The 25413-nt window shown below is 41.0% G+C and overlaps 1 protein-coding gene across 2 annotated transcripts in view; it reads left to right on the top strand.

Annotated features, from left to right (window-relative positions):
- Nucleotides 1-25413, top strand: part of sdk2a (sidekick cell adhesion molecule 2a) — a 165439-nt gene that overhangs the window by 63975 nt on the left and 76051 nt on the right. For both annotated transcript variants that reach the window (XM_017461828.3, XM_047149719.2), the window contains exons 2-3: nt 21818-21977; nt 23973-24079. In XM_017461828.3, coding sequence (XP_017317317.1) covers nt 21818-21977; nt 23973-24079 — 267 coding nt within the window. The remainder of the gene's footprint in view (nt 1-21817; nt 21978-23972; nt 24080-25413) is intronic.

The raw sequence follows: 25413 nt of genomic DNA, 5'->3' as shown, positions 1-25413 counted from the left end.
ACTAACCTACGTAGGTTTGTAACGAAAAGCCCCGCCTCTAGTCTTCATCGGTTGCTCGCGAACAGACGGAGCTGAAACTCGTTATGGTAGTGGGCGTTTCCTTTTCGAAACACGCTCACAGCGGTAGACCAATCACAACAGACTGGGACAGCTGACCAATCAAAGATGAGAACTCTGAGAAAGGAGGAGTTTACTGTAGAATGAATCCTTAGAACGGATCATTTAACGAATCGTTTGTGACACTGGGGAAAAAAGGTAATGCAGCAATTTAAATGATGTGCACATTAACGTGTTTCTTGACCTTGGATGCATGTAAATCTATTGTATGAGACCCTCTAAAACAAAATTAGGCACGTTTCAAAACCATAATAGGTGCGCTGTAAAACAGAGAACGGACTCAAAGCTTGCCTTGTCCTGAACCACAGAAGGAGGTGGACTGTTCTTCAGTGAATGGTGAGTAGTCGGTGATATGGCCAAAAAATGATATCATGGTAGTACACATGGTGCTCTGCAATGGACTCACAGGTGTAACACCCTGTGTTTCAGGGGTCCACTGTGACCATGACTGAGAGAGAGCAATCTACTGAATCTTACTCTCCTTTAGTGCAGTCACAGAGCGGGACTACACAGTAATTAGCATTCCCTATCAATACAAATACATTTTGACAACACTTTTTTTTCTTTATAACTCAACACGCAAATTTGATTACTAACCAATCAGTGACAACAATTTGGAGGTGAAAGTATGAAAGTGAAAAAGTGACTGAAATAGAGACAGTGATTTTCAGGGGATGAGTGACAAGTGTGCAATTGAAAATCATATTCTTAATTTTCCCCTTGATGTTCAGTTTTTTTCTCTGTTAAATCACACACTGTGTGTATTATTTGTAATGGTTCATTTACTTATATGTGTTCCATACCAGTGTGACAGTATAGGAAAAATACTTTAATACAATATACGTTAATTACAACCAATATAGATGAATCGTCGTACCAATAGCGAGAGTATTTTAATAAGCTATTTGACCCTGTTTTGATCTATACATTATTTTGATGAGCTGCTTTCACAATTTCAGGAGGTGATGAATGTTGGATGGGGTTGTTTGTGAAGAAATGTGTGAAATACAGCACCATCCCATCATGTTCCCTAGACAATATCAATTTCATTTCTTTTCATCAAAACAAATGAAAACTCAGATTCAATACTGTCGCAACTGCATCGCTAATGTTCAACTCTGTTTGAGCACAACTACAACCTTTTTCTGTTTCTCTCTCAGGCAGACAGTTTAAAAAAAAAACAAACTGTAATTGATCAGAAATTCTTGATGGCATCATAAATTGCCTCAAGCCTTGTGTAAGATATTTGCAGCTTTTTTCTCCCTGGTTTACCCTCAGAAACCAGGTACTGCTCTGTATGTAAAAATAGTAGGGCTGCAACTAAGGATTTTTTTTCACAATTGATTAATCGGTCGATTATAATTTTTATTAATTGACTAATCAGATTTAAAAAAACATTCAAGACCATTTTTTAGTTTCCAGGTAATATTCTTTTTCACAGTATTTTAACATAAAATGCTCCCGTGCCTTAGAGCAGCGGTTCTTAATTTAGGGGTGGCAAAGCGGTAGCTGGGGGGTCACGGGAAATCTTTTCTTTTAAACTATTGTAAACAGTGCTTCACTGGAAGCCACTGGAGGCTTTTTTTTTTATATCCGTGCACGCTGAATACCGAGAACTGAGTGACATGGCAGTGAAAAAACCTCCCAATTCACATCGAACTGTCTCTGTGAGGCTGGTTCGTCAGCACTGGTGTACCTACTACCCTTCCTAAATTCATACACTAGACGGTAGAGTACATAGTACATAGTACATAGTGTAAATGCATAGTGTGTGATATGTCATTTGGGACACAACTCTCTGCCATATTTCCAAAGCGTGTTTTTGCAACAGAAGTAACGCAATGTGTACATATGCCTTGTGCGGTGCGCAGACCGACTATTCGATAATGAGATTCCTTGATTATGTTTACATGGACAGCAGTAATCTAATTATTGACCTTACAATGAATAAGACAATATTGTGATTAAGTTGTTTATATGAGTCGCTTTTAGAATACTCTTTTCACGTTCCCGTTTTACGTGTTATAGAACATAGATCGATTAACGGCACACGTCGTTACGTCCCCGCACCACGCCGTCTGACGTTCCGTCCAGAATTTCACGTATCAACATACGGTTCGCCTTCGTTATGGTACCGTATACAGTTTTGGGTGTTTCATTTTTAATTTTACGAAAGCTTCAAGTGAAGTTAATTATTTGTCATGCTGTACGTGTAAATAGACGACTTCTTGAAGCCGTGGGCTGCGTCCCAAACCGCGTACTTACCGTCTATATAGCAGCTGAGATATATGTATTTCTCCTACTATATACATGTATTTCGCCTACTATATAGTAGGTAAGTTTGCGGTTTGGGACGCGGCCGAACTCTCTTGTTCACCATAAAATGTTGAGCACTGCCATGTGTGATCGTGTCCTGTCGCGAAATGCGGTGAAAACTCTCACACGACGTTAATAATGTGATTAAGGTGTTTACATGTCTGTAATACATGTAGATAATGCGACTAAAGCAGGAGTACTCCACATGTCTTAATTCCATTAGTGTTTACTTTGAGTATGACCTTAATCAGATTAAGGTAATTAAAAATTGCTGTTTACATGGTAGTTTCTTAATCAGTATTGTCTTAATCTGGTTAATATCGGATTATTGTTGTCCACGTACACGTACTGATTGCCGACTATTTTCATAATCGATTGTTATTGATCATGTACCTTTTTCCTGTAAATTGTCAAACTTAAAAGTAATTATGGTACATATTTATGGTACCACTTAAGGACCATTGATTTTTTTTTTTTTAAAACCCTTTAAAGGTATGCTTTATGCACCTTCACAGGATAAAGATACAAGCTAAAAGTACAAAAGATGTACCACTGATTCCACCACCCCATTAACAAGAAGTGACACAATTGAAATCAAGTACATGTATAACTTTCCCAAAGCATCCATTATAAAATATACCTGGTCCTGGAGTTAGAGTAAGGAACGGACCTCCGGTATAATTATTGCAAAGGCTGAAAGAGAAAGAAATAGTGAGAGACATTTAGTTCCGGGGATTAGTCATTTTTCTACATGACAGGTCACTCTTTAATTGTCTGTCTCAAACAAGAAAAAGTGTTAGGATGTTCTTATGGAAGAAAGAGTGAGGTCGGGGAACCTGGAAGTGTTTCATCCTGGAAGACAATTGAGAAAGTGTACTCCGGGCCAGAGGAGACAGAGCTGGTGACAGTGATGAGGTAGACTCATCCCAGGAGAGGCTGTAACTGATGTACCTCTAAAAAAAAAAAAGGAACATGTCACAGGTCGCAGGTGTCGAGTGATAAACAGAATTGCAGACTCTGACACAGATGCCCTGCATTTTCACTATGTTCATATGAAAGCGCGATACGCTAATAAATGTCTTCATGGTACAGACCATGTCTGACCTTTTGGGTTTAATTATGTATGGAGACATTTAAAAAAGATATCTATTTAGGAATAAAAACTGTATCTAAGTGAAAGTCGAAGACTCTCTGATAAATTATGTAGACCTCAGACAGCTGAAAGTGCGAAATGTTGTTAGCATACCACAGAGACGTCCTGTGTCAGGGCTTATGAGGCAAAAGACCATATGAGCTCTTGTCAGGTGTGGACAAGTCAGTAGACTAGGCACCCAGGACAAGCAGGTTGTGTGTCCGAGCTATTAGTTTTTTATGCATAGCTGCCTGGTGGATTTAGTTTGTAGTAGGTACAGTGCTGTGATTTCTTCTGTTTTTGTGTATTTCTCACATTAAATTGTTTTAGATCTTCAACCGAAATACAACATAAAACAAAGGAAACCTGAGTAAACACACAAAACTGTTTTTTTTTATTGAAGCAAAAAAAAAGTTATCCAAAAAAAAGTTATCCAACACCTATCACTAATTACCCCCTTACACTGGTTGCGCCACCTTTAGCAGCAATAACTGCAACCAAATGCTTCCGATGACTGGAGATCAGTCTTTCACTTACTTCTAGGACTAGGATTTACTCCTTCCTATGCTTTGGATCATTCTCTTGCTGCATAATCCAGCTGCGCTTGAGTTTCAATTTATGGCCTGAGGACCGGACATTCTCCTTTAGGAGCAGATTTAATGTTTTTCAGAATGCAATGTTTTTCAAAGCATCCTCACACCATCACATTTCCACCACCATGCTTGACTGTAGGTATGATGATCTTTTTGGAATTCTGTTTTTGGTTTATGCCAGATGTAACAGGACAACTGTCTTCTAAATAGTTCCACATTTGACACATCAGTCCACAGAACATTCTCCCAAAAGTTTTGAGGATCATCAAGGTGTGTTTTGGGCAAAACACTCTTCCATGGAGGCCATTTTTCCCCAGTGTCTTTCTGATAGTGGAGTCATGAACAGGCACCTTTATTGATGCAAGAGAGGCATGTAGGTCCTTTGATGTTGTCCTTGGCTCTTTTGTGACTTGCTGGATGAGGCGTTGCTGTGCTCTTGGAGGAATTTTGGAAGGTCAGCCACTTCTGGGAAGGTTCACTGTGCTGAGTTTTTCCATTTGGAGATAACGGCTCTCACTGTGGTTCTTTGGAGTCCCAGAGCCTTTGAAATAGCTTTGTAACCCTTCCCAGACTGATGTATTTCAATCACCTTCTTCCTCAACATTTCTGGAATTTCTTTCACCTTTGGCATCGTTTGTTACTGGGTATGACGTTTTAACCAACTTCATGCTGTTGGAAAAGTTCTATTTAAATAGAATAGTAATCAGGACAGGTTGTGTCTAGTCCAGATGAACCCCATTATGAATGCAGTTTCAAACATTTGGGGAATTAGTCACTACGGGGGCAAATACATTTTCACACAGGCCCAGTTGGTACTGGATAACCTTTTTACTTCAATAAATAACATTATCATTTAAAAACTGTACTCAGTTGTTTTATCTTAGATTTTGTTTTCATTTCTGAAACAATTTATGATGAGATATGCACAAAAACAGAAGAAATCAGGATGGGGCAAATACTTTTGTACAGCACTGTATAAATAATAGTGAGATAGTGACTTTACCAGAGAAAGAAAAAACGCCATACTGTGTGTAACACTGCACAAAATTCTAATGTGTTATGATACAGTGGTATCTTGATGCATCTTGGTGCTTTGTTTTGGCAACAGATAACATTTTCAGATGATTAAAACATTCAACATTGTAAAAGCACAATAATTAAAATTTTATATTGACACAGTGTTTGTGTGATCCAGCCAGACTCTAAGCAGCATATAATTAAACAAAAGCTGTGCATTAAAATGTAACGAAAATAAACATCCCGAATTAAACATTAGCTCGGAGGCGAAGAGCTCTAATGTGCGCTGATGTGCAGTGTCGCCAGAAATAAAAGTCCTGAAACACCTGAAAAAAAACACCTGAAACTGGTCCAAAACTCTGGGCACTGGGAAAAGGGAATCACATTTTTTTCTTTTTCTATACCTGTGCAGGGGAAACAAGTGAACTTTCCTTTACTTTCACGCTGTCTGTTGTTACCCAGATGAGGACGGGTTCCCTTCTGAGTCTGGTTCTTCTCAAGGTTTCTTCCTCATATCCGCTTAAAATCTGTCTCCTGTGTTTATATATTTCTGTAAAGCTGCTTTGAGACAACGTCCATTGTAAAAAGCGCTATACAAATATTTGGATTGAATTGAATTGAAGTTCAGCGTGATGCACACCTGTCTGATTTCTTGTTTGAACACTTTATTTCACATTCTTCTGTTAGCTATTGGCGCTGTGAAAGTCATGCAGCTCTTTGTGGCTTAAATGTGTTTTTATATCCTGTGCTCTCCACATTCTGAATATGAACTTCCCAACTGCTGCATTGATTCCTTTAAACGTGTGTGTGTGTGTGTGTGTGTGTGCGCGCATGTGTGTGTCATTAGCGCCAGCTAATATGCTAGCATACTGGTTCATGAAAAGCAGTCTGATTAAGAGAAGCATGTTTTTTTTTGTTGTTTTTTTTTTAAAACCCTGTAGCCTCTTCTGATTTAAGATATAAATGAATCTACTTTTTCAGAGGAGGGAGTGTTGAGTAAGTTTAAATGTTTATTACACTTCACGTAATGACAAACGACAAAGTCTGTTGAATGTATTCTCCAAAAACACAGATGTATTGAATGGAGAGACTTGTAGCAAGCGGTGTAATATGATACACAGTATCGTGACAGCCCTAATGTTTAAATGTGACCAGTTCCAGTTGCATATTGTTTCACGGGGGAATAGCGAATACTACTAGTGCACTACTCACCACCTGCTGGACTACACACATCAACCAAGGATGCATTTGGGGACCTATTTTTATTATGGTGACTAGGGATGTCATAAAACATCAATATATATTGATTGGAACGTTATTTTCTCGATCCTGGGTTTCACCTAAAAGACTGCATTTGTCGTTTAAAAAGCCAATACAACAATTTGGAATGTCTGTAAAAAGAAAGAAACCACTGGTGTACTAAAAACTAGTCTTGGAACAATTCAGAAGTCTACAGAAACATCCTGTTTGCCAATTTACAGAGAAATAAATCCAATGACCCAAAACACACTGCCAATACAAAAAATGTCAGGGGGAAAAAAGTGGAAGGTTTTACACTGACCAAGTCAATCACCAGACCTTAACCCAGTTGAGAAGCATTTCACCTCCTGAAGATACTGAGGGGAGAAAACCCCTCAAAAACAAATAAGAACTGAATGAATCTGTAGTACAAGCCTGGAAAAGCATCACGGAAGAAGAATGGTGGTGTCAGTGAGTCACTGGCTTGATGCAGTTATTGCGAGCAAGGGATATCAACCAAGTACTAAGTGTTCTTTACTTTAAGACTATTTGTTCCTACACTTTTGCTCACCTAAAAATTGTGTGGTCTGCTACCAAAGGTGCCATGCATTAAGTTGTTTAACACATCTAATTGTAAATATCAGGAAATTCTGATCTCAAACCCAAATGTCTTCTGTGTATAGCAAAAACAATAGAACTGGCCTTGATGTTCCAATACTTTCAGAGTGGACTGTATTTACTGCACAGCTTTCTCCCGATTCTTCGGGGGTTTCCTCCAGGTACTCCGGTTTCCTCCACCAGTCCAAAGACATGCTGTGTAGGTTGATTGGCATTTCCAAATTGTCTGTAGTGTGTGAATGAGTGTGCGACTGTGGCCTGCGATGGGTTGGCACACCATCCAGGGTGTTCCCCGCTTTGTGCCCATAGTTCCCTGAGATAGGCTCCAGGCTCCCCGAAACCCTGTGTAGGATAGGAATATAGATGGCTGGATGGATGGATGACTCACTAATACACACACACATACACAAGAGAAACAATTTGCCAGCCTCCCATATCTCCCCCCAGCCTCAGATTAAAGATGTTATTTATTTTCTCAAAGAAATCAGGTCTAGCAGGAGTATTCATAGATTCCATATTATGAAGGCATATTACTTAGTGTCTCAAAGATGTCTTTAAGGGATTTTAATCAAATTCTCCACATTGGCTTTTTCAAACCACCGCCTCTGTGATTATCACACTAGCGTTAAAGTCTCTTAATGGGTTTCAAGTAAAGATGTTCGTTTGTGATTTTCTCTACCGCTTCATCTTCCTGAATATTGTAGATTGTAGAGATTAACTAGGGGATTATAACAGAAATGTAAAAAAAAAAATTAAAATAAAAAAGCCTCGTGATGTGTGTTTATCCAGAGCTGAAAGTGGGTCTCACATATTGAAAATAAAAGCCTGAAAAATGTGCACCCTGCCAACCTCCATCTGGCATTCTGTCGGCCATTTACTGATAATCGTTTCTAAAAGTGGAGGACTAACAGACGTTTTATGATGCAAATCACAAACGGATTCTCAGCGTAGAACGGCGAGTGCCATTAATCCTAAATCACTCAGCCTGCACACTGGTGCCAAGAACATTAGGGCCCTTGTTAACAGCACAGTGACTTTATTACTAGTTCTAGCAACTTGAATTTATTTTTTTAAAAATCCATTTTTAGTAGATATTAGCTACTTGCATGCACTCACTTTGCAGTAGCTCCATGAATTCTCTAATAGCTGCTGGTTAGGCAAGATGAGAAAGTCGGTTACACTCATCAGCCACCAGCAGTGTGTCTCAATCCTGCATGATCCCATGGGCCAAATAAGGCATAAACATGACCGGTTGTTCTGTTATAGGAAAATCAACAATGATGGGGTGGTATGATGCTACCTTGAGGTTGATTATTTTCCAATAACAGCGCACCTCAATGTGTTGCCTTTCTTTTATACCACAACACTTGCTGTGGAACGTCTGCAAAACACATTCGTTTCTGTTGTCACTTCTGTTATAACAGCTATACGTAGTTGTTCGCCTCACATCTCCAGGGTCGGGGGTTTGATTCCCACCGTGGCCCTGTGTGTGTGGAGTTTGCATGTTCTCCCCGTGCTGCGGGGGTTTCCTCCGGGTACTCCGGTTTCTTCCCCAGTTCAAAGACTTGCATGGCTGATTTGTGTGTCCGTAGTGTGTGAATGTGTACGTGATTGTGTCCTGCAATGGACTGGCACCCTGTCCAGGGTGTACCCCGCCTTGTGCCCGATGCTCCCTGGGACAGGCTCCAGGTTTCCCCGAGAAGATGGATGGATTAAGTACTTCTTTCAGGAAAACGATCCAACAGAGTTACACCGTGTATGGTCTCTGCATATCTGTTATATTCTTGAAAAGTGCTAATGGTAAATGCATGACAGTAAAGATAGAGCTTTACCGCTGACTGGTACAAAGTGTTTTTAAAAAAATTAACTAAACAACGTGTCCTTACAGAAAACTTCACCATATTTACAATTATAATCCCTTTACATAGAGCATCTGACTATGGAAGCCAGAAAAAAATTGTAAAAACGTCATTGCGACTTTATATCTCAGAATTGTGACTTTATTTCTCACAAGTGTGACTTTATATCTCGCAACTGTGACTTTATTTCCCGCAATTTCGAGTTAACATCTCGCAATTCGGACATCGTGTCTCGCGATTGCGAGTTCATAGTGCACAATTTTGACGTCATTTCCTGCACTTACAAGTTTACGTCTCACAATTCAGACTTTCTCGCAGTTTAGATGTCGACTTGACATTTAGCGAGTTACAAAGCATGCACCGACAAAGCACCAGTCATTCTCTATAAATAGGCTATGTAAGAACAACTCTCAACAGCCAGTCAAGGCAAGGAAAACCAGATGCTAGCATGTGCTCATTACTTGAAGTTAGTCACATTTCAGGTACTGCGTCGAGTGGATGTCTAAATTGCAGGGGAAAAAAGACAGAATTATGAGATGTAAACTTGCAAAATTGCACGAAATAAAGTAAGAATTGCGAGATATAAAGTGGCAATTACCTTTTTAGAGGTTTTTTTTCTCCGTGGCAGAAATGGGATTCCATATCTGCCAGTCCCTGTGTAGGCTGTGACTACAGAAACATTAAAGTATTATAATGGGTATACTGTATATACCTTGCAGCCAGCACGATTGTTACAGCTCCTAATGCAGAAAATTGATCAACACCTTCAGAGCAATCAGAATCGAGCATTAAACAGCAATGTGGTAGTTCTGTACGTGTTTTTTTTTTAGTGTCTCCATTTACAGTTTATAAGTGCAGCAGTAAATGCATTTATTCTTGGACCAAGAGATGAATCAAATGTAAATTTGGCAAAAAGAAGCTAAAAGTTTTTTCTTTTTTTTCTTTTTTTTTTTTTTAAAGTTATGTAACTTCAACAATAACCTCTCTCACAATGTAGCAATGTAGCAAAAGTGCTGTGTGTGTAATTCCACCCCCCCCACACACACACACACACTCCTTCCCTCTCTTTTAAGTGCTCCTGAATATTTATAAGATTGTGTCAAAAAAAAAAAAAAAAAAAAAAAGAGCTAACCTTGACATTACGACATAAATTCAACCTCATGTTGCACCTTTTCCAGGCACTGCTTCCAATACTCTTGCATATAAATTGGATTTGTTAATGGAAGGATACAGATTCATCTCCTGGGCGGGATGGAAAGTTTTCCCAATCTCAGTAAGGTACTTATTCTCGCTTCTTCTGTAGCTGAGGGAAGAGGGTGGAGTACAAAAAAAAACACACCTCTTCCAAACTCAGACACGCAAAAACAACACAGCACAACCCAGCTGCCAGAGCTTGGAATAAATGGAAGAACAAAATTGGAGTAGCCAACTATTGCCCAAAAGCAATGAGTGCAGTGTTTTTCAGCACAAGGCAAGACTTCGTAATGCTGTTTGAATGGCTATTGATTTGTCAGGGCCGGGTTTGTCGGCAGGTGATAGCTTCATCAGGATGGCAGGAAGGATGCTGTGTGCTTTCTGTATTCATTCACTGGCAGGACAGCTGGAGATGGCATCAAATGGGCTGATTTCTAAGGGGAACTAATTGGCAATGGCGTTCTTCTTAGCGATAATTAACGGTAGCAGTGGAACAAAACATCGACCCGTGTTTTGTAATGTCTTCCATTAGCAATGTTGGCAGAAGGAAGGGGCTTAAATTCCCTTAAAAGTGTGAACTATTGGTCATCTAGGTTCGTTTTCTATCTCTGGTTAGAAAGGGCTAGAGAGGGTTTTATCACTCTAAAATGAGCACACGAAAAAGACAGCTCCATTCTATGTTCTATAGTTTTTCTAAAGTGCACAATGTGCTAATTCACATCGGCTTTCTCCTTCATGCCCCGCCCTTCCCCAAGTCTACAAGAAACCGCTTGCATATTTAGTCTATTTTTAAAGGTGTGGTCAGTCTCGCTCCCGCTACCGAATTCCAGGAAGTTTGTCTGTCTCAGTGCCACGTTAACCACAGTGTGTCCACTCAGCCTGCCTCAGTTCTGCTGACTTCAGAGGTTACTTGTGGCCGTCTGTTCTTGGCAAGGCCATCACTATCTAAATTTGTGTGTCCACCCATGAAATAATTAGTGCTCCCAAATAGAGTCTCTCCATTCTTTTGTTTTGGAGCCATGGCCCTCAGCTACCACAGCAAAAATATCCCATAATTGAGAGTCAGAATGAGATTCAGTGCAGAGTCATGTTAATTAAGCTGAGGGAATGGTGAGGGAAGAATAATACCAGGCTTTGAAAGCACGTCTGCAGTGTTTTTTTTCCCCCCTCCTTTCTGCTTCTGCCTCCTTTTAAACAGCATCGCTCTAGCTATCCAAACACTGGTGAGAACAGTAAGGGGGTGGCCCACCATGCGCTGATACATGGCTCCGGGGTCAGGAGGCACTGATGGGACATTTATGGAAGCTGCACTCCAGCGCTGGCTGGACAGGGACTGGAGCCAACAAGTGCTTTGGGAGTGGGAGGGAGTCCCAAGGCACCGATAATTACGCTATCTCTGTGCACCAGCAACTCTGTTAGGAAGAATGATGGGAGAAAATGGTGGTCAAAAGGTCTGCTGGAAGTGTGTGCACGAAAGTGGTGGGACATATTGTAATTTGCCAGCCCACCACCTAGCACAGGCCTGGACAGGAAGACGCCATTTACGCAACTGATTGTTTCATCTCTAGGTTCAAAGTGATTTTTTTTTGCACACACTATCCAACCAGTCATGTACCTCTATCAGACTCTAAGATTGTTTCATGGCTGGCTTGCTGTGTTGCCATATACACTGCTGCTGTGTACTTTTGGGTTTTTTCTCACTGAAGTAGGGTTTCCTGACTATTCCGTTGGCTATAGCCAGACTGGTAGGGGTGCTTGTTTGTTTTTCTCATTACCTTATTCTTATAACAAGCCAGTCTGGAGTCATGTGGCAAAATCTAGAACATGTTCTTTTCTGGTTACTGTTTTGGCAGGCAGTTCAGAAAGAGAAGCTTGTGTGTGTATGTGTGTGATTTATGTGCTGGCCATTAAAGTATATTCACAAATAAAACTTTACTAATTGTATTATTGGTGCTGTGGACCATGTCCCTATATGGCGATGTCGACATCAGTGATAATTTCCCTTCTGTACTGACCTCCTACCAGCATTTTTTATTGCATATGCATTACTTTTGTACTTTTTGATCATATTATTCAGTGCTCCTTTTGAATGTAGTGTGTAACCCATTTTTCATCATTTTAACTGTCAAATCATTTTTAGTCAGATAATGACATACTCATTGTAGCACCGACAGCTTGGGCACTATAAACTGTATTTATGCAATCTATTTATTTATTTATTTATTTTCCATTATTTTTAATTCGTTTCGTTTATAGCATTTGCTTCTATATACCATATGGTGTATGAGTGTGTGTATATGTGAATCATATTGAAAGTGAATCAAAGTGACATATACATATATATATATATATATATATATATATATATATATATATATATATATATACACACACACATATATATGGTATTTCAACCATTTTTGTCACTTTGATTCACTTTATAAGATAATTATTCTGGGTTATTTAAACATAGTTTGGCTGGCTGCATTCATTCATTCATTCATTCATTCATTCATGTTTAGCGACCACTTTGTCCTGGTCGCAGTGAATCCAGAGCATATCTGAGGAATACCGGGCATAATGCGGGAATAGATCATGTATGGGTTCGCAGGACACCATTTACACCCTCATTCACACCTTTGGGAAATTTAGTGTCGCCCATCCACCTATAGGCATGCACCAGCATGTGAGGTTGAAGGAAAGTGGAGAACCCAGCGGAAACACACACACGCATATGGAGAACTGTGAAAACTACACACAGGCCCAAGTTCAGGTTCGAACCTGGAGCCCTGGAGCTGTGAGGTAGCAATGCTAACCACTGGTGCAACCTTGGCTGGCTACATTAATTCACAGCTTATGATAAGGACGATCAAGATTTATTTGGTCTTTCTGTGCTCTTTTTATCAGCTTGGTTCTCTGTGAGCGTTCATGATGGTCTGACCGATGAGCTCGGTGCAGAGTGGGAAGTTAATTCTGGAAATGATGAAAAGGCCAGAGAGAGAGAGAGAAAACATACTATTGATATAAACTTAAACAATTGGAAAATACTCAGCACTAACTGTTTTTAGGTCAACTTTAAAAAAAAACAATACAGTAGCAATGGTCAAATGTTAAGTCAAAATGTGCATTTACATTCACATTCACCAAATCGGCCCTGCATTAAGATTTAATGACATAATCACTAAAGCAGCCAATTTGTCTCAGTTTTACAGAACACTTGTAATATTTTGAGATTAAAATGTGCTTGTTTGATGCACACGGCTGATTGGTTCGAGATGGATGTGAGTGTAGAGTGTTTTATATAAAGCGATACACACATCGACTAGGACGACATAACATAAAACCAAACATAAACTCGACAAGCATGAAATACACATGGGCATGGCATGAACACAACAACATGTAACGACGCTACTCACACACTCTAGACCACACGTGACCTAAATATTACTGCTCATTAAATCAAAATGTAAATCAGGTGCAAACAGTCATGTGACACGAGTGTCATGATTAGGTGGGATGCAGTGGTTGATGATCATAGTCCTGCGCCGCATTCAGAAATGAGGGTGAAGATTACTACTCACTTCTGCATGATGGTATACATCACTAATGGACATTTTTGACATTTACCCCAAGCACAGAGTGTAAAAGCAACATCTGATTTAAAAACAGTCATGAAACCTAATGGTTTTCACATGAAATTAAAAAAGGATGCCAAACATTACGTTTAACATATACAACGATATCTGAGTAATAATGAAAACGCGCAGTACCGAGGGAAAGATTTCATTGATTGGTTGTGTTGTTCAGACGGTAGATATACATCACAGTACATTGTGCAGGTAGTTCATTGTGTGTAGGGAAAGTTTAAGAGAAAGCTCCCAGAGCTAGTGCTAGAACCGAGTTTAAAAAAAATATATCTTAGATAAAAGCCTGGTGAATGGTGACAGTGAATGCTTGACACATGACAGAATGATGGATTCTTTTGAAATATGACTCACGTACCCGTGAGCAATCAAAAGCAGTAAAGAAAAAGCTGAAATGTGTGTGAACGATGTTCTTTATGTGAGACATGTCCCTCATCCTTGAACCAGATAAATGAAGCAGTGTCCAGGCGAGCCCCTCCCTGCTTTGGTAGACTGGCTGGTGTAAATGTAATGAAGGTGGATAGTAATTCTTTTCTCTGTCAAAGCCCCACATCCATTAGCACATACAACCAGCCCTGCCACTCAGAACTACACCACCCAGTCCTCTTTCTCTTGCACTCCACACGCTGATAAGAATCACAATTGGCAGTCTTTCCGAACCCGTATATTACAATGCCAGCCTCTGGATACAGCACAGTGCTGAACCATTAACACATGATCAATCTCCCCAGTGCAGGCGGGTCATGTGGAAGTGACGCATAAGGGGGAGGAGAATGAGATAGTGCTTGTTACCCTCCATCCTACATCTCTCAGACAAGGTTTAAATGACAAATAGAACAGATGGGCGACTGTGGTACCTCTAATTAATTAATCTAGTCTCTTCTATAGCTGGGATGCAACCAAATCCATGATAAATAAACAATAGTCAGTATGTCTACATGGACAACAATATTCCCATATTAACCCGATCAAGACAATACTCTGATAAAGAAACTATCATGCGATTATTGATAACCTTAATCCTCGAAGTAAACACAAATTGAATTAAGACGTGGAGTATTCCTGTTTTAGTCGCATTATTGAAGTGCATTATAGACATGTACACACTATAATCACACTGTTAACGTCGCCGCATTTTGCGACAGGACACGTACACACACAGCAGTGCTCAACCGTTTGACGGCAAACAAGAGAGCACGGCTGTGTCTGAAACCGCGTATCTCGGCTGCTATATAGTAGGTAAGTACGCGGTTTCGGACGCAGGCCACGGGTTCAAGCAGTCGTCTATGTGCACGTACAGCATGACAAATAATTAACTGCACATGAAGCTTTCGTAAAATTAAAAATTAAACACTCAAAACTGTATACGGTACCATAACAGAGACAAACTGTATGTTGATACGTGAAATTCTGGAGGGAAAGTCGGACGGCGTGGTGCGGGGACGTAACGACGTGTGACGTTAATCGATCTATGTTCTATAACACGTAAAACGGGAACGTGAAAGGAATATTCTAAATATTCACAATATTGTCTTATTCAGAATAAGTTCAATAATTTGTTATTTCTGTCCATGTAAACGCAGTCAGTGTTATTTAGCCTCTAAATAACAGTGGCGTTATGAGTCCTAATTGCACGGCCTGTTTGTTTGTGGGTTCATTCAAAACCTATCAAGAGTCGGGTCTTATGGACAGCGTGGCACACCGCGAGTGCAGGTGTCTGGTCATAATCAAAACTCGAGAAATCACCATGTGCTGAAGGAATGCTTTCCGACCACGCTGTCAGCTAATTAGGATCTAATTATCGAGGCGAGTATAAACAATCTCAGCAGATGGCGGAACGTATGGAATTCCCATTTCACCGTCCTTGTTTGTTATCTTCCTCCATTACTGTTTGCCCTAGTTTCTAAATTCAGTTCATTCCTTCCTCTGTATTGCTAGGAGAAGGCACTCGCTTGTCTCCTCTTCCTGCAGTGGGCTCTTCCTGCCTCTCTTTCTTATTCTCTCTGGCTTTTTCTTCCCCCTAAAAATCGTTTGTCAATTTACTCTCAGCAGTAGCACCTAAACTTGATCTTTGTTCTCACTTGTTATCATTTACACTTATTTCTGCCTGAATTCAACTGAGCAGACCTTTGGTGATGTGATTTTCCATGTTAAGCAGCATGTAATTACAGGATTAAGGTCGCCTTGTCCAAGAATGAAAATTGTTTGCTGTGCAGGTCCATCAAAGGCATCAGGCTTCACAAGGTTTGCTGAAGGAGGGGGAGAGATATGTAGGTAGATGTGTATTGCCTGCCTCTGGAGGCTTTGCCCGGGGGGTGGTGGTGGTGGTGGGGGGGGGGTGTTGGAGGGGGGCAAGAAATAGTTGCGTAAGGAAGATGTAGGTGCACAGCGTCTCATTAATCGGTGGTTGGTGTCCATGGGTATACATTGTGCCAAGCACTGTGGTTCCTAATTAAGTCCGAGATACACATCCCAAGACGCACAGATTTCCCTGATGCTGCGTCAGAGAGAGGGAATTAAAAGGTAGAAAGGGAGAGACGAGCAAAGAAGAGAAGCAGAACGAACATGCAAGGAGGAAGAAGATAAATTAGCATTAAATCTCATATGGAATGAAAGAATGAAAGAATCAGAAAAGGGTTGTGTGCAGGCATTGTGGTGATGCAGCTGGCAGGCTCTGATAATTCAATCTGCTGGCCATTGACTGCCCCCCTTCACTGCACTGTCTTCACTCCTAATTAGATCTTGGTTTGATAGCTCAATGCTGCCTCTAATTGCGTTTGAGCAACGTCACCGGGCTCCCTGCAGCTCCGTAGATCAAAGTCGCAATGCCATGCTGCATTACACCTCAGTTAATCTCATCAATTACACATCCATTAACCCTCGGCGACCTATTCATAGTCTGCACACACACAGTCGCGCCCAGCCTTACCCAGCAAGGTAATGAAATTCAGCTCCGCATATTGTCATGCAGATTGAATTGTAACCGGGAATTAAACAAAGTAATACCAAGTTTCTTATTGGTCCCTCCATCTCATTTATATAAATAACGCTGAGCCTTCACCGTTTTGCACAGCTTCCTGCTACACAACGCCTCCATGGCATTTCCAGTAGTCCTGCGTAGGCTTTACACGCCATAAACACATGTTGAGCGAGCAGCATCTGTCATGCACTTGAGCTTTTATGAGAGCTATATAGATATAAGCTCATTGGCCATTACTAGAAATTAATACAGAGAAAGATGGATCAGGGGGAGTGCCAATATTTTCCCCCTCGCCCTGTACAGATGCATGCTGTTTGGTTTGAGCAGTAATGGGCTTCTTCACCTTGCTGCCAGGGCAGAGGGCGGTTCTCCCACTCAGGGAAGCTGATGAAGTATAAATCGACGGGGTGCTGGTTGTCACGGTGACGAGGCTTGCTGACAGAATGACAGAACAGGCTGACCTTCAACGCAACCCACGAGTGGAGAGTGAGATTGTCCCTCTGCCAGCCCTTACAACTCACCTAAAAGCAGCCATACACATACATAGGTTTACTGGGCCAAAGGCACAAACTCTGCTTTGGATGTAGATCATTATCACGTAGGGAAGACATAGGGAAATGTTTGAGGAGCATGTTGTTTTAGACACCCTGCCTGCTTGTTTGTTTACATCCTGCTAAGGTGGATGCAGCACTGTGGTGAACTGGCCCTGATTGGCTTTCCCAGACGCACACGCAGGTGCCAGACAATGATTAAATAGAGCATGATGTGGCTACTTTATCCATTGAAATATAAAAGGGGTGGGGGGGGTGGGGGATTGCGAGTGCTGAATGCGAGCCCTCTCTGTATGATTGCATGCCAGCATGATGCCCTGCAAACGAATAATGGGGCATGTTTTATGGATCCTGCCTGTTGCCTATTGCCTTTGTCTGGCCGCTATTAAAATTCTGTGTGCGCAGCAGGTGAGGCAAGAGGGGAACAGTACCACCCAATTTGACTTCAGCCATTAGGTTAAAAGAAGGTGCTGTTTTTGTGGCGGTTCTGGCATACACACTGAGCACAAGGACACTCCAGAGGGGTGGCCAGCATCCGATGCTTGGAGGCCAACCGCTAACACGGTTTCCCCACAGCAAGCTCCTGTGCTACTGAGAAACCTCCCTCAGGCTCTCCATCTGGACCTGTGTTCTCTGGCATCTCCGCCTCTGCTCATACTCGCACAAGCTGAGTGTAAAAATTACCTCCACAAGTCGCACTTGGCTGCCGACCTGCGTAGGCCGGCACAAAAGAAGGGAAGCGTGTCCCTGCCGACCCCCTACTGAATACCTGTAGCAAAAGAGTACCTGACACCTCTAAAGCATATGGGCTGTAATGAGAAATGGCAATTACATTACATCTTTGGAAGGCTGCATTTGGGATTTTCCAGACCAGGGGATTCTATTTGTGTATCTGTCTGTAACAGAAAGAGAGATAGGAGCCCACTGTGAGTGAGAGGAAGTGCTCTAGTGTCTGACATAGCTCCTGTAGATCAAAGGCTTACATTGAGCTGCTCAGTCTGGACCACCAGCATTCACTCTCACGCACACTCACACTCTCATTGTGGAACAAACTCAGAGTGGGATTGTACAACCCTGTGTATAAATAGCATTTGTCTCTTGCTCTGTAACGCTGCTTATCATCTCTGGCATGATGCAGCGGAGAAGGTAAAACTAATTACTCCAACTTTACATCAAAAGTTTTCAAGTAGTTAAATTGTTCCAAACTGTAGCAGTGCACAGATTTACAAAAAAAAAAAACAATTCCTCCACATCTGCGGGAAAACAGACATTATTAGCCAGCTCTAACAGTGAAACTTCTACCTGTTTTCTCTCTACTATTCCACCCACGGACCAACCCTCGCTCTGCACTGAGGGAGCAATTACTGCGAGCCTCAACCCTTTTCGATGGGGCCGCTCATCTCTTTTCAAATGCAGGTGCATTGTTATAGAAGAGCGATCTGCACGGGGCGCACATGCCTTTCTGTATCAGCGGGTATATGCGCCGTGGAGCCTCCATTGGCATTGGCACGCAGTTGTCTATTTTGTTATCTGCTGCTTTTAGGCAATCAGTGCTGGGGTTTGGTTTTTGCATGTGGAGGTCCCTAATGGTGCTGTATTTATGAAGCTGGATGGCTAAGTGGATGGACCTGCACACTAGCAGAGGAACATTTACCCAGAGGAGGAAATGAGGCTATTGTTGAAGGCTGGAGGGAATTGTGCTTTGGGTAGGTGGTGGGGGGTTGTCATTTATGAAGGTTATTACCCAGTGGTAATGATTTGAGGAGTAGCAGGGGACATTAAATCGTTTGATTAGGCTGCTGATGGTCTTCCAGTATCAAATATGGAGGATGAGGAGGATCATCTTTTCCTAATTGAGCGTGCTGGTGTGTGTGTGTGTGTGTGCAAGAGAGTAAGTAATAAAAGTTCTTTGAATGTATTCATGCAGGTGTCATGTCATACTTATGTGTCTGATCTCCACAGATATGCCCTGAAGCACATAACCATCTGTGTGTGTATTAAAGTACCTTTATTACACAGTCTACCCTCTTCTCTATCAGCTCATTGTCTTCTCCACTGCACCGAGGGCTGTATGTTCCTCCCGAGCTCCCAGAGGGCAGAAAATATCAGTAGTCTCTGATTCCGGATGTAGCAGTTCCACCAATCACTCGTTGCAGAATTCAGCCGTGCCGCAGGGCATGCCAGCTTAGTGCCACAATTAATATGAGCTTTAATTACATTTCACCAAACACTGTGACCATCAAGTCTCACATCGTCTATGTAGAACAAGTCAGCGTGGTCGCTATGTCGGGTTATGTGCTAATCAAGCATGGGTAATGAAAGCACTTTGTCTGCTGGGTTCGAGGCTTCTGCCTGTAAAGTGTGCCCCCGAGTCTAGATAATTCACCTGTATTAGAACGCCTAAAGATGAATGGAGGCACAAGGGGATCATAGCTCATTCTGTCACCTTTGCCAGGCAAACTGCTCCATCTTCGAGCACTCTTGAACGTCTTCGCTCAGTTATGCCAGTGCAGCGCTGGGAGTCATACTCCATCTTCTGTCTAGTATATGCTCACACACTCGCTGAGCAGCCCTTCTCTTCGAGGTACACTACAGGCTGCATTCCCAAACCCTCTTTAAGACTGCTTGCACGAGCAGTAGTGATTTTTCACTGAATGGCTATTTTGTTGTTCATGACACGCTTTAATCTGTGTACTGGACCAGAGTAACCAAGCATTTCATAAATAAATCAGCGGTGGCTCAGCAGTTAAGGTTCTGAACTAGTTGTAAGTTCAAATCACATGACTGCCCGAAAGCCACTGTAGTTGCCTTGAGCAAGCATCAATTGCTTGGATTGTACCCAACATCAATTGAACAGTTGGATTCAAAAATGAAATGTGGGTGTAACTTGCAATACGACAACAATCCAGAACTGTTAATATAATAGTTTTGCCATGACCCACTCAAGCCCAGATTTAATGGAGTCAGTGTATGATCTTCCAGAGGTATAACAGATAAGTCAGAAAAGAATGGGCAAATATTGGCCAAGCAATTTGACAGAGTTCGAACCAACACTGTTGGAAAAATGTGTGGGCGGGTGGATTAGCGGGCAGATATTACAACTGAGACCATTCAAAAGCTATTCAGAGGGTATGAAAGAGGTAGAGGGCAGTTCTAAAGCAAATAATGATAAAGTTATTTTTAATTTTTGTTTTAAATGTAATATATTAAGAAAGGAGGATACGAGTATTTTGCTTGTGATGATCACATATGCAAAACCTAATATTAAATGTTTTGGTAAAAATATCAGTTCTTTGATTACATTTGATGAAAATGTCCTATCCTGTTCTGTCCTTCGCTGTTAACTATAAAGTGCACTATTTTCATGTGGAGCCATTTTACAGTGCGGGCCAGATTCTCAGCAGACAAATGATATTCCCTGGATAATACCCTGTAAAATTCTATATATATATATATATATATATATATATATATATATATATTTCTTTTTACAAAGCCACAATTTTATCAGAGTAAGTAAAAGATGTTGTTAAATTATAACTATAGCCAACAGGTGCTTGTTAGTGGTATATTTAATATAAATTGACATTTATCATTAACATGTGATTTGTTTATCTAATGGTGTGTCACAACGATGATGTGCGAACTCGCTAATTTGCGTTGTCTAAATTCAGTCACAGTTTCTTTCATTTCTGCCTCTTCTATGTAGTGCTCCATATAGAACAACCTATAGAGTAAATAGTGAATGACTACATGATGGAGAGACTTCAGATACAGCTTAATTAGTCTTTCTTGATTTTGCTTGTAGGGGATGCAAACTTTTGCACTCAAATGCAAGTCACTTTGGATAAACGTGTTTGCCAGAGGAATAAAAGTCAATGTAAAACAATACGCTTTTGAACCGTACTCCTTAATATGCGAGAAGATGGTGGTCGACTTCAGGAGGAAGAGGACCACAACCAGACTAATAAAGATCATGAGACAAGATGTGGAGCTGGTTGACACCTGCTCCCTTTTTGCACAGTTCTGATGTGGTCGTGGAAAGGAGGACACTAAACGAACTAGTGTCTATCTGGGACATTGTGTCACATCCCCTTCATGATTTATTGGACAAAGAGCAGAGCAGCTTCAGCAACATTCAGCAAGGAGGTCTTTTTTTACCCACAGCAATCACCCTGTACAAAAGTCCATCACTGTGCCAGGACATTATTGTGCATTAGAGCCTATTCCTTGAATAAGCTCATCAGACATCGTTTTGCATTTTTGCCCATGGTGGCATTCTTTTTACTGCACCGCTACTAACTCACCATATAATTGCCCTATACAACTTATTGTGTACACTCTGCTGATCATATCTACTTTGCTGCATATTTGTAGTTACTACTTGCATTGTCACTTACATTTACTCAAAGGACTATTGTTTACAGTTTTACTTTATTTATGTTTTTTTTTTTTTTTCATTACTATTTATAATCTTACCGAATGCGTTTCATTTATTACTGTTGATTATTTGATTGGTCCATGTTGAATTATAATGTGTTTCTCTTCACGTAGATGATGTTCCACCCTACTTCAAAATGGAGCCCGTGGCAACCCAGGTGCACCTCGAGGGCAACCGTTTGGTTCTGACCTGCATGGCAGAGGGCAGCTGGCCACTCGAGTTCAAATGGCTGTACAATGGCACGGAGCTGACCCGCTTCTCATTGGAGTACAGGTGAGCTCTCCATTTGTCATTCCTGCCACATAATTACTGAAACAAATAGACACATTAATCTCAGTTTACCTTTTAACAAATTTCTCATTTGCGGATATTTATTCAGATCCCCGCTCATTTCTATGCATTTATTCAGAAATGGCGGAGGATCATAAGCCTCTTGAGATATGGCACCTCATTCCCCATGCAGGCGTGAAATGACTCTCTTATATCGATTCATTCCTGGCACACATTAGTGCATGTCATTTCCTGCTTGGTCATAAAGAAAAGGAGGGGGAAAAAACGGAAAAGATTTGGCCCACCCCTTCCCCCACTTGTTTTTCGCTCTATGCATTCTCCAGCATAATGGAGCGTCCGGCATGTGTCAGGAATATAGAATTATATCCATCAAATCATTGTCATGGAATGCATTATGCTCCACAGCCACAAGAGCCATGTAATATTTATTATTGTAAAAGCAAAGTGAATTGCCACCCCCCCCCCCCACTTGATAGGTGCATTGCCGTCTTTCTTCGCTTTATTAAGTAACACACAGTTGCGCTGACCATGGTCATTTCTAACTCAGTCAACCTTTAGAATGGTACTAATGGACTTAGTCAAGTGGGTCTAAATGGCAGAGAAAACCTGCGTGATGATTCCAAGTAATGGTGGTTTTTTCCCTCTTTTTAGGGTTATAGAGAAGTATTCAGTGCAGTTAACAAGCTCTTGTTAATGAAAGATAAATAATAAACTGTAATAATACAGTTTGCAATTTCAGATGTATTATACTGTACAGGTGATGATCAGTTAAGAATTCTTTTTTTTTTTAATTGTAATTCTATTTTCTAAATACAGTATACTTTTACTCTTTTATCGCCTGTGATTAAAGTTGGATTTGACCACCTGTGGCTAAAGTTGGATTATGTAGTGTAGAAAAGCATTTTTAACCCCACCAGTGGTGAGGCTGAGCTCCATCCCAGCCCTGAGCATGACCCTTATCTTTAAAGAAAAGCAGTCCATTATTTTGTAAAAGCCTTTCAAGATTCCAAGGAGCCTTAGTGTGAGGTCCCAAGTGAGACTCCCCACCTGCGTCCTTCTCTGCAGCCAGTCAAGCAAAGACGTGTGCGTGCGTGTGTGTATGTGTGTGTGTGTGTGTGTGTCTGTGTGCATGCATTCGGGACCGTCGGTGACAGAGACACTTCGGCCTCTTTTTCATCGCACTTCTGATTAAAGAGAGAACCTGAAGCCACTCGACTACAGTATCAGGAATCTGTGAACGGCACCACAGGGAGAACTGAAGCAGCAGATAAGGAGCTCATTGTGAGCAGCAAAGTGAATTAGGATTCACAGAACAAAAGTGGCACCGGCCATGTGTACACATCAAATGCTAGAACTCCATAACCGGCAGCGTTCAGACCGGTTCCCTGGGGTGATTTAGAGAAACTCGCACACCTCACACAGCTCCCACGTGGCTCGCTGAAGCACCACTTGTACATAATTTCCAACTCCCATTGATCAACACAAACACACACACACACACACACACACACACACTTAGACGTGCCATTTATGTTCTCTGTTCTCGTCTGCTTTCGCACTTAATAACCTCTCAAATTGTATGCTGTCCTGATAGCATCAAGTAGTTCGGTGAAAGTTTTCCATTATGGGTAAGTGGGCTTACTTACAGTTTATAAGTTAAATCTCAACCAAGCTGGAGTGCAACAGCTAATAATCGTCACTCAAGCACAACGCTAGTTATTTATAACCAAGGAATGATTAGCCTTGTTGATATTATTTCCTTTGTGGTGTTTTAGCACCAGCAGCAGTGTGTGTATCTGTGTATCCTTTGGATTGGCCCCAAAACTGCTTTTTTTTTTTTTTTTTTTTTTTTTTTTTTAAGAAAACAAACAAAAAAAACAAACAGAAGATTTCCTTTTCGTTACTGTGTGTGTGTGTGTGTGTGTGTGCGTGTGTGTGAAACTCTTTCATAACCGATGAGAATGTGCTGTTTGCTAGGTACCTCATCCCGTCACTACACCGCTCCCACGCTGGCTTTTACAGGTGCATTGTGAGGAACCGGGTCGGCGCTCTCATGCAGAGGAGCACTCAAGTCCAGGTTGCCTGTAAGTGCAAATATGTCAGCAGCAAGTTTTACAGCAGAGGTAGTGGTGGGCTTCTAGACGTTATGTACTGTCATTTCAAACCCTACAAAATGTGAGGGGAGAAAATAACAGAAAGTTCCCGCTAAAAAATATATTTCATAAAAATGCATATTATTTAAACGTTCTGAAAATGCACATGTCGTTCATAACATAAATCAGCTGTGATGATATACAGTGAGGGGAAATAAGTATTCAGACACTATTGTTTTTGTTATTTAATATACTTCCAGTTCATATAGCTACTTCAGATTTGTGTTTAGACTTTGTACTTTATGGACTGTAATATGTGTTCATAAGCATGAACAAAGATGTGTTTAAAAAAAAAAAAATGAAATCGAAAGGGGAAAATGTATTCCGACACCGAAATGAACCAAAATTTGTACTTTCTTGCAAAGCCGTTGTTGGCAGTTACACCTGCGAGATATTGACACGAAGAAGTAATCATCTTTTTGGAGCATTGTGGTTTGAATTCGGCCCATCGCCCTTGGCGATTCGTCTTCAGCTCCCCACGGTTACGAGGGTCTCTCTGATGGACTCGCAATTTCAAGCCTCCATAAATTTTCAAGTCGGGAGATTGACTAGTCCATGCAAGGCCTTCTTGAGTTATTTTTAGCTGGATGTCTGGGGTCTTGCTGAAATGTCCATCTTCTCCACAAATTCAGTTTCTTGGCAGATGAGATTAAATTCTCCTCTAATACGTCCCAGTACCTCGCTCCATTCGTGTTACCTTTGATGACGTGTAATGCCTCAGTACTGTTTGCAGAGAAGCAGACCTGTAACACGATGCTCCGTACTCTGTGTACTCGTTCGCCGTGGGTAAGCTGTCCTTGGTATCAAGTGCGCAGCACTTCTTTCTCCAAACATGATCTATTGTTATTTCGTTGGACCAGAGTATATTGTTCCGAGGGCTCTAATTTGCCTAAATGCTTTTAAATCGGCTTCTTTTTTAGTAGAGGAGTTTCGTATGGGGAGTCGAAACCCAGGTAATGGCTGTGCTGTTCATTGCTTGTTATTCTCTCTGTAATTGTACAGGGTGTCCAGAAAGTCACCATACACAGGGGAAATTACTTTTTAGCAAAATATCTTCCAAAATCTTTCATACGTAATTTATAGCGTGTGCATGTGTGTGTGTGTGTATATATATATATACACACACACACACACACATTCTTAAAGACTATCTGCAATATATATATATATATATATATATATATACACACACACACACACTCACATACATTATATATATATATATATATATATATATATATATATATATATATATATATATATAT

This window comes from Ictalurus punctatus, chromosome 2 (assembly GCF_001660625.3).
Source record: "Ictalurus punctatus breed USDA103 chromosome 2, Coco_2.0, whole genome shotgun sequence".
NCBI lineage: Eukaryota > Metazoa > Chordata > Actinopteri > Siluriformes > Ictaluridae > Ictalurus > Ictalurus punctatus.
This window is presented reverse-complemented; position numbering and strand designations above follow the sequence as displayed.